Source organism: Silene latifolia, chromosome 1 (genome assembly GCF_048544455.1).
Source record: "Silene latifolia isolate original U9 population chromosome 1, ASM4854445v1, whole genome shotgun sequence".
NCBI lineage: Eukaryota > Viridiplantae > Streptophyta > Magnoliopsida > Caryophyllales > Caryophyllaceae > Silene > Silene latifolia.
Genome location: NC_133526.1, coordinates 9,181,042 through 9,195,857, shown reverse-complemented (window position 1 = coordinate 9,195,857; position 14,816 = coordinate 9,181,042). Strand labels below are relative to the sequence as shown.

Sequence of the window (14,816 nt, the reverse complement as noted above, 5' to 3'; positions counted from 1 at the left end):
ACAGTAATTCAATCAAACTCCGCTGCCAATTTTAGTCTTAAAATCGTCCTATTTTTCGATCTATTTTACATCAAGGGTTTCCAAAAGTCGAAGATGTTAGGAGAGAAGAGGGAAAAGAGGCAGGAGAAGGCATCACGGGATGTTGTTAGTGGTCGTAGTTCAGCGAATTGGGCCGGTGCGAGAAATATATTGGTTGAAAAAACAAACGGAAGCGGCCGTATCAGATTTCTACGTAGTTGATCTAAAGGGAAAATTATCAAGGTACCAAAGTTGGTGGATTTGTGTTGAGTTACTGAGTAGGCATATGCCTGGTCCCCTGACCGGGTTTGAAACAAAGTTCTTTGCAATCAATCGGGAAGTCAGCGAAGAAAACCACAAACGAGGAATAAGAGGTTGGGGACGTCATACACTCGGGGGCATCCTACTACGATGCCTCGTCCAAGTCATCCCCAAATAAGCGGAAGCCTCTTCCTGCTATGATGCTTATTCCTAAACGGGACCGTCCTAAGTGTGTTTCCCTCAGCTCCAAAATCTTCGTCTTTGCTGCAGTCAATCTATTTCAGACTTTTGTGGCGAGTACTATGACACCGCCAACAAGTCTGCTGGGTTGCGCCCCATACAAATACCATCCACCGTACCTGTTGATATCACTGCAGATTTCATATCCGACCCAGTCAACATTCGCATACTCTGCATTTTTTTATCATACCCCATAATCTTGATCAGCTTGAATGCTCAAGATTCCATATTCTAATGGTTTAATCACAGTTTATGTTCTAAGCCCAGTGCTATGCTGTAACAAATACGGAGTACATTGAAACGGGGCCAGGAAAGAGCGAGACGAACATAAGAACACTTACAGCTTTTGATTAAAAATACGGTAGCCACATCTTAATACAACAGTAAATGGCTATCCTTAATGGTATTTGCAACATCTCTGGACTTAACAAAGTCGTGTTCGACTTGCCCGTACTACTGCAGGGTCATAATATACAGCGTTTTGCAGATCCACATTATGCCCACACTATAGCCTTACATTAAGCTTAACATTTACTACTGATTCATAAAGAAACACGATTTGGGGAAACGACAAAGATACCAGTAAGAAAGCACCTTCTCCGAGAGCCCCTGAGTTTAAGTTCGGAAATGAGATGCAGTCGTCAATAATGAAGAGAAGTTACGGACGCCATCCCGTTGCTATTATTTCTCAAGTCTTGTTGGCTTGAGTAACCATCGAAGCCGTCATAGCTGCCATTTTGGACGGGGTTTGGAAGGTTGAGGCCGTCTTTTCCCATCTGTTGGACTTCTTGAGGGGAGAGGATCTTGATGTACCACACACTGTTTACGAACTCCCTGTCACCAATGTATTTGAAATGTTCAGCCCCCATAATTTAACCAAAATGACTCCAGCATTTTAAATTTAAAACATGGACAGAGACGGGAATGCCAATAATCAAATCAAAATAGGGAAATGTGACCCGAATGACCCAAACCAGAGAATGAACCGACTCAGAAAAAATACCCAACCCAAAATGAATAATTTGGAAAAAAAAAAGGGAAAATGCACGCGGTACCCTTGAAGTTTCAAATTTTGCTCGAAATACCCAAATTTTTGTTCCGGAAAACTTTAAGAGGCTATAACTCGTGTCTACGAGTTCAGAAAGTGATAATTTTTTTTTTCAAATCAATTATCTTTCCGAGAACTATGATTTGAAAAAAAAAATGTCTTATTTGGATCTCGTGGCTAGGAGTTTTTGTACGTCAAAGGTTTTTTTACCGAACAAACTTTGAATGACCATATCTCTTGGTCACGAATTCCAAACTCGACAAATTTTTTTTTGCAAGTCGTAGTTCTCGAAAAGATAATCAATTTGAAAAAAACAATCGTCACTTTCTGAGCTCGTAAACACGAGTTATAGCCTCTTAAAGTTTTCCGGATCAAAAATTTGGGTATTTCGGGCAAACATCAAAGTTCAAGGGCACCGCGTGCATTTTCCGGAAAAAAAAAACTTCATAAAAACAGCCCAAAAATGACCCAATTAACCCAACTAGTTAACAATGACCTCAATGATCTGAAGTCTGAACCCAGAACCCAAAACTGTAACAAACAAGCCCAAACCCGACCAAAATGACCCGTTTTCTAAGTCTATTTAGAATCCGCTCCCCACCAGTAACCAGTAACCTGTGGCAGGTTGAGAAAGAAATGTCAGAATTCAGAAAGCTGTTTCTATTAGTTTTAATATCACAAAGGACCAGCTCATATATGATCTCTACTAACTTTCTTATGGGAGGAGGAAGGGAGAGAATAGCACAGTTTCAGGCTGAAAAAGACCGAAAATTTTCACTATTAACAACTGTAAATGATGATCAGAATAAAGAAAATGGTGGAAAAGCACAGAATGAGGGTCTCAACCCAAGTTCACAGCCCAGACTGCCAACAATCAGAAAGTAACACGAATTAGGATTCTGCCACTAGAAACTAATGTGTTTCAAAGCTGCTTTTATTAGTTTTGTTACCACAAAGGATCAGCTCACAGCTTATTGAAGAGGCAAACTATTAAGCTCCTCTAAATATGTACAGTTCATAGGAGTCAAAATCCTATGAATATAAGCCAAAAAATCTCATTGTCAAGGAGCCCTACAATCTCTCCGTTCATTTATATGAAAGAAACAGTAATAATGGTCTAAAGTAGAACTTACTGCCAAGGGTCATCGCCGAGCAAGAGAACATCATTCTCACGGTCAACAAATACAAGCTGCCAGCCTGATCTCAGGGGGTCCTCCAGTTGGCCTTCTAGGCCAAACATACGAGCTAGTTCACTGCGCAGCTCTTGATAGCTGCTATATTTTGATATATCCAGTGACCGCCCATAGGACCCCATTTTATGAACCTGTCACAGATCCACACCGTTAGTTCAACTCATGTCAACTGTTAGTTTCAACTGGTGGTCAACCCATGTCAACTTTGATGATTAATCACCCTAAATCTATGTAGAGGTTAGATCAAATTAGTCATAGTTAATTAATTCAAACTGTTAATTTCATTTTCATTTTCAAAACCCAGTGACTAACTAACTGCTGTATATTGTGAGAAAATCCTGGTCAAAGTCGACATTGTTTGACCACCAAAGTCATATAAGGAAAATATAGAAAAAGAGAGAGAACAACAAACGGGAATTAAGATTACAAAAAAGAAAGGAAGGGAAACAATCAGACTAAAAAGGGAGTATTAACAAAAACTGATTACTATGAGACTTAACCTTTACAAAGGTTTTAGTAGGGTTTGATTGGTCCAAATTTTCTGAAGACTGCAAGAAACCTGATTCATCTACACAACTAGTCGTCGTCACATCAGAAGCAGGTGGAAAATCAGTCCCTGTAGCACTCTGAAAATCGGAGCAACCAAACGACATGGACAATGAGTCATTCTCATTGCTATTATGCCTGTAGTTTGAGAGCTCATTTTGATGAACATTCACGCCAAACAGTGTATTCTGTAGGTCCCCAATACTTCGGTAATTAGAAAACTCTCTACCAGGCAATGGTGGTAACATAGAAGATAGTTCAGACATCCTTGTTTGTGGCCCTCCCAAGTCTTCCACTTGAGGCAGTGAGCACTGAGCAGTAGTAGAAGAAAGCAGAGGATCAATTGCACCTTGTTTCGATAGTATAGGAGACGAAGATACCATTGAGTTAGAGTCGGGTAAGGTAAATTGGCGGGACCCTCCGTCCACTGAGAATGAATTCAGTAAGCTATGCATTGGTGAATTCGTGATAGAATTCGAGAAAAGCTGCTGAGAGCATGGAGACGACATTGGTTCTAAGGATGTAGGTTGAGATCGAGCAGATGACCCAAATGAAGGCTTTGGGTTATGCTGTTGGTCAGAATATTGATTTTGCTGCGGATAATTAAAATTTTGAAATTGCTGCAGGAGTTCGGATTGTGAATGTGTTTGGGCTTGGGCCTGGGCTTGATTCCGGGATACGTTTTGAGTTTCTTGAAAGCTCTGAACTAAGTTTTGCTGAGACTGAGCTTGCTGTAATAGCTGATTTTGAATGAGAGCAGTCGGCTGGCAAGACAAATTCTGATTTCGCTGGAACTGGAGAAGAGATTGATTATTCGGACGTTTCTCCAATCCTCTAGGATCTTGCAATGGAGAAGATGTCATTGTATTGTATAGATCAGGCTGTAGGCCCAACATTGCAGAGTCAAGCCTTGGTTGCATCCAAGGTGAGAGCCCATATCCTTGAAAATTCAAGGATGACCCGACTTCTCGCTGGAGCCACATAAGTGGAGAATTGAGGCCCATATCACCATCCTTCATCACTAACCATAGGAACACACAAGACATGAGAGGAAAGAGAGATATAAAAAAGCCAAAGATAGCTGGAAGCCTGGAACTACAAGTCTACAAGTTAGATCCTCTATGCAAATGCAATCAAAGCAAAGAGTTACTTCCTCTGTTTTTCCTCGTCTAGTTGATTTATATATACCTTCCATTTTCTTTGTGGGCCACTTTCTAGTTGTGAAATGACCATAATGTGATTGTATTATTGTCCTCTTTCAAAAGGGTAAGTTGAACTACTTGTACTTTTGCATCATTTTTTGAGAGTCACGATTTATAATTGGCCAACTGATACTTCTATAGTCATTTTTCTTATCGCTGTTTTTCTTAATTATTGTGTTGTAATGGAAGGTATTTGTGCATCAGAGGGAGTATGTTATTATTGGTGCAGATAAACCAACCTGGAAATGATGGCAGCCCGGAAGGCCATGGGCGCTTTAATCTTAGCGGAAATGGAGAAGGATACATTGGAAATGTAGTCAATGGTTCAATTTCCCACAATGAGACCCTAGGCTGCCTCTCTCCAGCAGTCGATTCATCCCAGCCAACCTGAATCAGCAGGAAGTCATACAGAAGTCAATAGTGCATGAAAGAGCCGAGAACACATCAGATGCTGATACATACTACTCCCTCCATTTCTTAGATATCTTCCACTTTCAAAATGGCACGATACTTGAGAAATACAACAAACAATACATAGCAGGGAAAAAAAGGATGGCCACTTAAGTGAAAGACCAAAGAGAGAAAGTGGTAATCAAAGAAATGGACCAAAAAGGAAAAAGTAGAATCAATGAAAAGGAGGGTAACCATATTAAGTAGCATGCCTACATCGTATGCTAAGAAGAACCTGGACCTTGTCTAGCCTCACCCCTATTTCCCCTCCTCTTGCACTCATGTTAGAATCCCTTGCCACTGCCCCAAAACACACCCGCCAACCCTCAAAACACCAGCATCTAAGTAAACTTTGATCCTCCCTATTCGAGGAGCACATCACACATCCTTCCTCACTCCCCCTCTTCCCCTCCTCACCACTACCAGTCTACCACTACTTCCATTGTTTTGGCCCTCAACCTCTACCATAAGGCAGTCAAATCCCGCTCCCACCTCACCCAGATGGAGCCCGATCTGTTCAAAGATTAACTCATTCTTAGCCCTACGGATCGTTCAACCTAGCATCATAAATGATAAATCATACCCTCTCCCCCGCCCCTTCTCTCCCCAATAATTCTACTTGTCACTTTTAACAATGTATGAATACCAAGCGACTAACCATCTCACTTGCCGTTAACACTCCCAAACGAAAAAGAAAAAAGATAGGGTCAACAAAATCAAACAAGAATTCCTTATGAAAAAAATAAAATCGTGACTGAACTGATGAAAGCAAACAAAGCCAATAAATTAAATAAAAAGACTAACAAGTGCATTTAATTTTCTAAATGCTGAAATTGTTCCAAAATCCCTAGGATTGTTTAAAGTCATGACACTGGTTAATTGGAGTTCAAGTAAAAAAATAAATAGTTTGTCTCAAATCAATGCCGCGGAAGAAAAGGGCAGGTTTGTGGACCAACTATGCCCCATACATATATAATATACCATCAGATTGTCTTTTTCACACATCCAATAAACAAACAAATACTACACATGAGAGTACAAGTACAACTTCGTTCCAGGTAATTCACGTTAGGATAAAAAAAAAAAAAAAAAAAAAAAAAAAGCAATGAAAATAAAATGAGGATAATTGAGAGTCTATACAAACCTTCACTGATCGCCAATGGGAGTTTGGCCAACGAACAGGATCCAAATCACTAATACCAGTTATTGTGCCCATATATCTGGATGGCCAACATTATAGTTAGGATGGTAATCGAGTGTACGATTTTCTTCAAGACAGTTCAATATCAGTATCGAAAACGCATCTAATTGACAAAATTAATACGTTATCAGGAGAATTATATTTGGCTTTAGAAGAAATCATTGGCCCTCCTGTGTATGCAGCAACACAAATGCATGCGTTCAGAGAGTGAACAAAGCCTCTCTTGTTAAAAGTTTTCACTTTTCAGCTGTAATATGGAATACAATATGACTTGTACTTAACCGGTAATTGGTAAGAACAAGTTCAACTATACCCCTAGTCATCATTGTCCATAATGTTTCCAAACTTTACAACGACTCCCTGAACAAGCGGCGGAAAATAAAATCATGCTCAATTTTCGCTACAGTAAAGAAAGGCTGTCTCTGTAACTGTATTTCATATGGGTGGTAAGGGAGGGGGGATAAGAGAAGGAAAAAAAAAAAGAGAGAGAGAAACCATAAGCATTCAGCACACATCCAATTTGATAGATGAACCATCTCAACCAAAACCTTAAGGTGGTTGTTGAGGCCCAACTATTATATTTATTCCTATTACAATTGACTTACCCTCACGAACTGTCAGCTATCAAAGTCATGAGCAAACATGGGCTTCCGGTAAAAGCGCAATTCAGTCGATTTTCGAATCTTAGATTAATTTGACTGTGGAGTTAAGGTCACTAGCCATATAATCTCCATCGGACTTCCTTGGACAATCATTAAGAAACTAAGGAATATTTGTTAAGGTGGTGTTAGGAAAGGATAAGGGAAAGAAGATTAATCATTCCCTTTGACAGTATTTCACCTATTTTCCCATTCCCTTTTCCCCTTCCATACCCCCAAAAGCCTCTACATCCTTACCCCCAGGTTTCCCTTTCCCCACTACCCCGACCAACCACCCACACTCATTCATTATCTTCTCACCACCACCGTCTGCCGCCTTCAGACAGCCGCAGGCACCAGCAACACACCTTCGTCGCCGGTGCCCCCAACCTGACCCCACACTAAACCCCAACATCCAACCCACAACCACTACTCTCCCCCGTAAAACCCTCCCCCTCCACCGAAATCCCCTTCCCCACCCCCGAAAAAACCAGTGTTTCAAGGTTGGGGAAGGGAATTTCAGTGAGAAGGGGGGGGGGGTAGTGGTTAGGCGGAGAGGGTGGTTATGGGTGTGTGGCTAAGAGTTTCATATGACTAAAGAGGGTGATATGCCGGGGACAGGAAAGGATGCGGGCACTGGCCGCCATCTTAGGGTGGGCAGTGAGAGGTGATGGATGTTAGTGGTAGGAGAAAAGGTGGGTGGATGGTGGTGGTTGCATGTTACCTTTCTTGGGTGTAACCAAACAAAGACTAAGATTAGGGATTTAGGGGTACTCCCTTTCTTTCCCTCTCTAACCTTTCCTGATTCCTCTCTTTTTCTTTGACATTCCCTTTCTGTACCCAAACTCCCTTTAAATTTATTGACGTGTCAGGCAGATGTCTGCCGACCTTGACAACAAAATTTGAATTTGAGCTGTTTGTAAGATTATTACAGACTTACTGTAAACTAATAGATGTCTGCCGACCTTGGCAACTAAATTCAAATTTGAACTGCTTGTAAAATTATCAGCTAATATACAAGTATATTATAGGCAATCCATATTATACATGTACTACATCTCAATCAACTGAAATAAGAGTTCAATTTTACCTTCGAACACTTGATTCTTCTGTTTCAAACAGCATCCGAAAGCGCATACCCACAGAAACACGGGTGTGGTAGACAGCTTTGACATACTTTGCTAGGGGGACTATAAACTCTGATGGACTAGCCCTGGAGATATAGTATGTTATTGAATGAAATTTACTGATTTTGATATATTAAAAATACAGAAAAAAAAATGTAATCTATGGAGCTTCGGGACCCCATCATACTGGACATGGATCCACCATTAGAATGTAAAATGTAACTTATAGTAAAGGGAGATGTTGACCTCGGATTGAAGAATATGGTGAAACGGCTGTTTGTAGCTGCTGCGTGTGCTGCTGCAGCAAGAAGACCTATATGCATGCTATCACTTGACATTACTGATGAGGGCATGACAGTTTGTGGACGAGTAGCACGCCGTATGCCAAGGAGTAACTGGTTTTTCTCGTTCCTTATGGAAGACAACAGCACACAAGTAACAATTGCCAAATTATTATATCTCGCATGTTACGCAGCATCATAATTAAGAGAGAATGAAAATACGGCTTGCATCAAACAACTAACTCCACTCGTATAAGAGAAATTGACCATGCATCCCATTTCATTAAATTAAACTATAGTATATTAGTAGTAATCATACTGATACATTCTACTACTAATTTCTACTTCTAATTTCTACTTCTATTTTCAGAGACTATTAGACAAAGTGCAACTGTGAAGTAGCAAGGACATACAGAAGATGCACATACCAGATAAAGATGACACAATCCCCAGCAACTAGTCTTTTGGCACTCACAAAGACGCTCCATCCAGTAGTAAGAAGATGTCTCTTAGGCTGCCCTGGAACAGAAAAAAATATATTATGACAAATAAATAAATACCAAGTAGCACAGCAATGATGGACTACTTTACTAGATAGCAATGTAGTTTGAAAGGCGGTAGGCGCAGCAAGGTGACAAGGCGCAAGGAGGTGTGCACTTTATACACACTAGGCAAGGTGTTCTTTTCAACAAATTTGTGTTTCAGAATAAACATTTGGGTAACAATAATTTTTTGAAATTTAAAGAGCGTAAAATGAAAAGAAGTAAAACGTAGGTACTATAGGAGAAGCAGAAGGAAACAACAAGAAAATCGCATGGTAGTGTACGTTCCTAGCTGTGCCTTGTCTATAAAACGCAGCTAAGGCACCACAGGCATCCTGCCTACTATCTTGGAGAGCTTTCACCCTAGGTGTGCCTTTTAAGACTCGGATAGCAATGAGAATATATTAAAACCTTGCAACATGGCATAATCCTATAAGAAGTTCACTGAAGGATCAACATATTACGACTAATTACACTGATATCGCCATCTGCTAACAAAATCTGTATTTCACGAGCTATAACACAGGCTCTATCATTATTAACTGGTGAACCTAAGGGCGGGAACGCAGGAAGCTTACCCCTGAAGACATGTCTGAATTTCCACTCATTATCATGGAGATCTCTAGCAATCAATTCTTGAGCAGGAGGTTGCTGGGTGTAATCCTACCAAAACAATCACACATCAGACAATCCATGTAAACCTGCCAGGTTGGGAATTTGTATGCAGAAGCTACTAATAGCCAAGGGAATCTCAGAAATACATACAAGGGGAGGAAAGACTTTTTCTGCTGCCCGGCGTGGAACAGAAAACCCGCCATGAGTACTAGTGTCACTTGCAGTTAATGTTTTACAAAAGTAGTTAGTTGGTTGTTTGCTGGGGGTTCCCAGTTCTGCAGGTACAAGACACACATCTTTCTGCTCTTGCTATAAAAGAAAAGATTTATTCATTATCAGTAGAAAGAATCACCAAAAGGGAAATTTTATACACTACAGAGAGAAACTATACCGCGGTCAAAGGCTGTAAAGTCATTTGAGCATATACTTCATCTGTCTCCACATCAGCCTGTGGTTCACAAATAAGAAACTTAGGAGGCACAAGCATCAATATCTAGATGCTAAAAACCATTTGATCAGAAGAGCTTACATGCATTGTCACATCATGAAGCTGACAGATAAGTTGAGCTGGCAAGTTAGGATAATTAGGAATATGAGCATCTACTTCTTTGTTAGTTGAGGCTGCAACCTGCATGCAATAACAAAAATTAACTATTTTACGCAAACTGATAATTACTATTCCCTCCATCCAATTTTAATCTTCTTACTTTACTTTCTGGGTTGTCCATCTTTACCCTTCATACTTTGGAATGTTTTCTCTTTTGTCAATTATTTGTGACTGGTGATTTTTGACCCCATGTCATTCCTCAACTTTCAATTTTCACCCCACATTATACAACTCTTTATTCTTTGTGCTGGTGAAAGTAGAAGAATAAAAATGGATGGAGGGAGTACATTTTATGTTGTTATCTCTAGCTTGTAAACAACAAAGATTGGATGTTTCTGGATAAACATAATGAAAATTCCGGCAAAGTCTCATCATATGACCACTCCTTCATGATAAAGAAGCACGGCTAGATTAGTGGGTCATTTGAATTTAATCCATCGTATTCCCTCCGTCATGGGCAATAGTTCACGTATACATATGAGTGTTTCATTATATATACAAGTTTCAGTTTTTAAGCATATTAGTTTGTAGGATGAGTGTGGATTTTGAAATGTCAATGTTACCCCTTATAATTTCCTACTCACAAACCACCTATAACCTTTACCCCAAGTCCCAACCCTCGCCAACAGTAATCACCACCCAACCAAGCCTAAACATCACAGCTCATACAACCCATCATGGCCACAACCTAACACACAATAACCACCTCACTCAGCTCAAACCCCACTACCACCAGCCAATACTATCCAAAACCATCCCATGGTCAGCCAATGCAGCTCACACTCCAGCTCATCCTACTCTAGACCTAACCACCCCATAACTTAACCCCCATTGGCGACTGTTCAAGGAGTTGTGCCCTGGTCATGATGGCATAAGATGCTAAGGTCGATAACTAATGACTTAATGAGTATCACGTCATCAAAATTGTATACAGCCCACGCCGCGCAAGTATAACCAAAAATATCATGTTTTGTAACTCCGTGATCTGATTTCTCTCGAAAACTATAAATTATTCATGATGTACCGAGTCATTTGGAGAGCATCTTTTTAATAGCCATCACCGGACATACTTAGCTAAGGGAGAGCATTAGAGACCATTTAATTGGGTGTTCTCTCTACTACGAAAAATACAGAGCCATTCTCGTCTGGCCAAAAGCCTTTCTCTAAGTAATTTCAATATGGGTCTCTTATTTCCTCTTAAATCAAATAATCACAACCACCCCCAGCGCGGGTTTTACCCTGACTACCTCGACCCTTCTATTCACAGATCTAATATTTACCCAAAACCTAGATTTAGTTAGTCACCGCCATATATATAAATTATTTACCACCTCTCATCCAAATATGATCCTTCAATTTCTCCCGAACTAAGTTTCCAACATTAAAACCGTGCTCTGATGCAGAAAGGTGGTTGGCAACTGATGTGAGGATGGGACAGTTGATGGGAAGGTAGGGATGATGAAGCAGGAGGTGGTGGAGAGAAGGAGGTGGGATATAGCTATGGATAATGAAGATGATGAACATATAGTTATAGTTAGAATGTTGTGACAGTGGCTAGTGATGGGTGATTTTAATGGATTGAGATGCTCACACGCCATGCTTAGGTATCCTTAACCACACCTGCATCAAGAAGAGGATCTCCAGGAGCTACTTCACCATATATCAAATTTAGGTTCAATAAAACCCCTATGGTAGTTGGTCTTGGATGAGATCTGGAACTACTTAGACGAGTTACATTAAGTCATAGGATGTATGAGGAAAGGGCACAGTTGATACAATCAGCTCATGGTAAAAATTCATATGGGTTCAACGTACTTTTATCCTCAACAAGCGGTATGGCATTCAATGTAGGTCGGAAAATATGGTTGCCACACTTGCCAGGCTGGCAAGAACCCTCTAGTTTTATATATCGTGGAACTCTTGCATTTAAAACCAGACCTAAAGCTCACAGTAAAAAAAATGGCATGTAAAGTTTAAATAACAGCTGGTCATTATGGGTATTAAGCTACTACCCTCCTAGCGTAATCACCAATGCAACACTAACTTATCAGTTATAACTAGAGGAAAGAGAAAGCTTGTCAGTTATAGACTCACATTATTATGGCTACAGACACATCAGGCAGAAGGACTAGTATATAAGAACAATGACTTCAACTTGGAAAGGAATAAGTCAAGATAATTAAAACAATGATAATCATCTAAGAAAAACTGACCTGCTCACTGTGACCTTGAGGGAAGTACACGACACGGCTTCCTAAGGTAGGAAGGGAGACAAGAGGACCAGCACATGCATGCCACAGCTCAGAGTTCAAGACCTTTTTCTCACCTAAAGAAAAGTATATTATCAAATAGTCATATTCAGTCATACACCATCAAGAAAATAAAGCTTTAATGAATTAACTAGAAACAAATAGACAAAGCCAAGACCAACTGTTATTAGGGCTACACAGAGAGCTAGTTTAGGACTCGGAGCCGTGACTTTGTGCTATCCATGTTAAGCATAACTTCCGATCACCGTCTTCACTCCCAATAAACAAAATCACAAGCAAAGCTCAACTTTTTGTGAAAGGAGCCGCTAGGACAACACTATATTACTAATACAAAACGATGGGGACTTCAAAGATTTGAATCTGTAACCTACCGTCCAGAGACCCACAGTAGTCGGGATTACCACTGAGCCAGACCTAATCGATAACCAAAGTTGAACTTAAATGTATGAACACTAGCCCCCAACTCCTCGTCTGAAATTTATCAAGTAATTGCAATGTCCTTTACATATAGTTCACCATCAGACGAGTCAATTTGTTCGCTACTATATAGCCCTCAAGTAATCAATTCCATCATCTTGTATACTAAGAACTAGTCCGAACCCCCAAATCCATAGTTTTAGCTCGATATTCCCAGCTAATCAAGTGTGACACTGACAACATACACAAAAACAAAGATATTGCAACTAAATGTGACGATACACGCTATATCGTCCTATAAAGACCAGCAACACCCCAGACTAAATTTTCTTCCCTTTCATGACCTAGCAACTTCTATCATTCTTTCTACACAGCATTCATACAGCTAAGCAATAATATCTAACTAAAAACCAATTAATTAGCTCTAAACACACATTAATTAATCTCTGACTGTTGGCAAAAACAGCAGCAGCAACATAATAAATAGTTTAAACAAGGAAATAACACAAAAATTCTTTAATTAAATTAAACTAACCTTCCTCAGGCTGATGTGGGAAACCCCCAGAAGACAGTCTCATTCTGCAGAATTAATCAAACCCCACAAAAATACCAAAAAAGGGAAAATAAAAAATAAAAATAAAACCCACTTAAAAACCTTAAAAACAAAAGAAAATGGTGTTCATCCAAAACCAGTCCCACTACAAAAATCAACCCTTTTATGCTTCATACGCTTCAGATCTTCAAAACCCTTTTACAACAGTAAAAACTTGATCTTTTACTGTTTAACTAGGGTTTGAAGCTAATTAGAAACTACCCTTTTACCAGATCTCTCTACTAAGTATAAGTTTTACTGCTGAATCTTCCCCTTTATTTTTCTGTGGAGTTTTTTTGAACTAAAATGAGAGGAAAAGTAGTGAGAGAAACAAGTACTAAAAAAACTATAGTACACAGTTAGTATTATTATTATTATTATTATTAGTATTATTAATTCAGGTATGGTGGATTGGTGGTGATGGTGGTAAGCTTCATAGTACAAGTACACACCGTATTTTGGTAAGCACACTTTATTTATTTTCTGTTTATTTTGACACTGTTTTTGTGTGTTGTGGGTAAAAGTGCAAAACCATCACTTTCTCTCTCTATAAAAACTTGAAATGAAATGAAATGATGTGCTTTCTCTCTTATTATTTTCTCTTTTCATCCTTCATTATTGCTCACTTTTTCAAGCTTGGGGATGGAGTCATCAACTATTGGACAATGACTTGCCAAACTTGCCATTCAATTCTTACTTCACCTCATTTTACTTGTTTCTTGAGATTTTTTTTTTTTTTTTTTGGTAAATCGAGGTGTCCACCGTCGACAACGGTATATAATTCCCTTATCGTGGGTTCTTTTACGAATAGGTAAATGGCTGGTTAAATAGTTTGCTACATTCTCATGGACAAAGATCGAACCCTGACCTCATCGTTAAGGGATGAGGTGAGCAACCACCACACTAAATCTATTTGGTTTGGTTTTTGAGGGATTATAGTTTCACAAAGGTTTATCTGATTATTTGTTTATTTTTTATTTTGGCATAAAGATAGGTAAATATGAGAGGACTATTTATTTATGAGTATTAATTTTCGGTGGTAACTTGGTAAATAGATATAATAAGTTATGTGAATCGTCAGATTTCTTTTCATCTCGATATAGAAGATAAACAGATGAATGAGATAGTCTAAATAAACAAATGACCGAGACAAAGAAAAGTTAATAAAACAAGTTGGAATCCTAAATATTTAGCGAAATGGTATCCATGTTGAATCAAGTCTTATGAAGTTGTGAAACTGATTAAACCGTCTATGGTGGTGGTTGTATTAAGAGCGAATCGTCATTGGAGATGGCGGTTCTTATCCCAATGAAGACTCTTTGCTATTAAAAAAAAAATTAGAGCGTAGAATTGTCAATGTGAATGGCGGTATATTTACAACTTATTTACTTTTTCATTTCGTTGATTCAAGTCAACCGTCCTGAATACTGTCAGCTTTGTTAAGTAGCTTTATCCCATTTGCTAAGACGAACAATTAACAATCAGATCAATTATCACGTAATATTTACAACTTTCAAAACAGATTGATACACTTCTAATAACTCAATTTTTTGTTGTATCTATTTGTC

General features: G+C 39.2%; 1 protein-coding gene across 1 annotated transcript; it reads right to left on the bottom strand.

Moving 5' to 3' along the window:
- Positions 1-846: 846 nt before the first annotated feature.
- Positions 847-14,008, bottom strand: LOC141597018 (auxin response factor 6-like). Its single transcript, XM_074417325.1, has 14 exons — positions 13,192-14,008; positions 12,183-12,295; positions 9,892-9,990; positions 9,754-9,810; positions 9,513-9,671; positions 9,326-9,410; positions 8,634-8,724; positions 8,171-8,335; positions 7,888-8,010; positions 6,103-6,178; positions 4,748-4,895; positions 3,261-4,327; positions 2,701-2,891; positions 847-1,353 (listed from the first exon to the last, which is right to left on the bottom strand). The coding sequence occupies exons 1-14, from the start codon at positions 13,232-13,234 to the stop codon at positions 1,161-1,163; spliced, it is 2,610 nt and encodes an 869-aa protein (XP_074273426.1). The 5' UTR covers positions 13,235-14,008; the 3' UTR covers positions 847-1,160.
- Between the last annotated feature and the right edge of the window lie 808 nt (positions 14,009-14,816).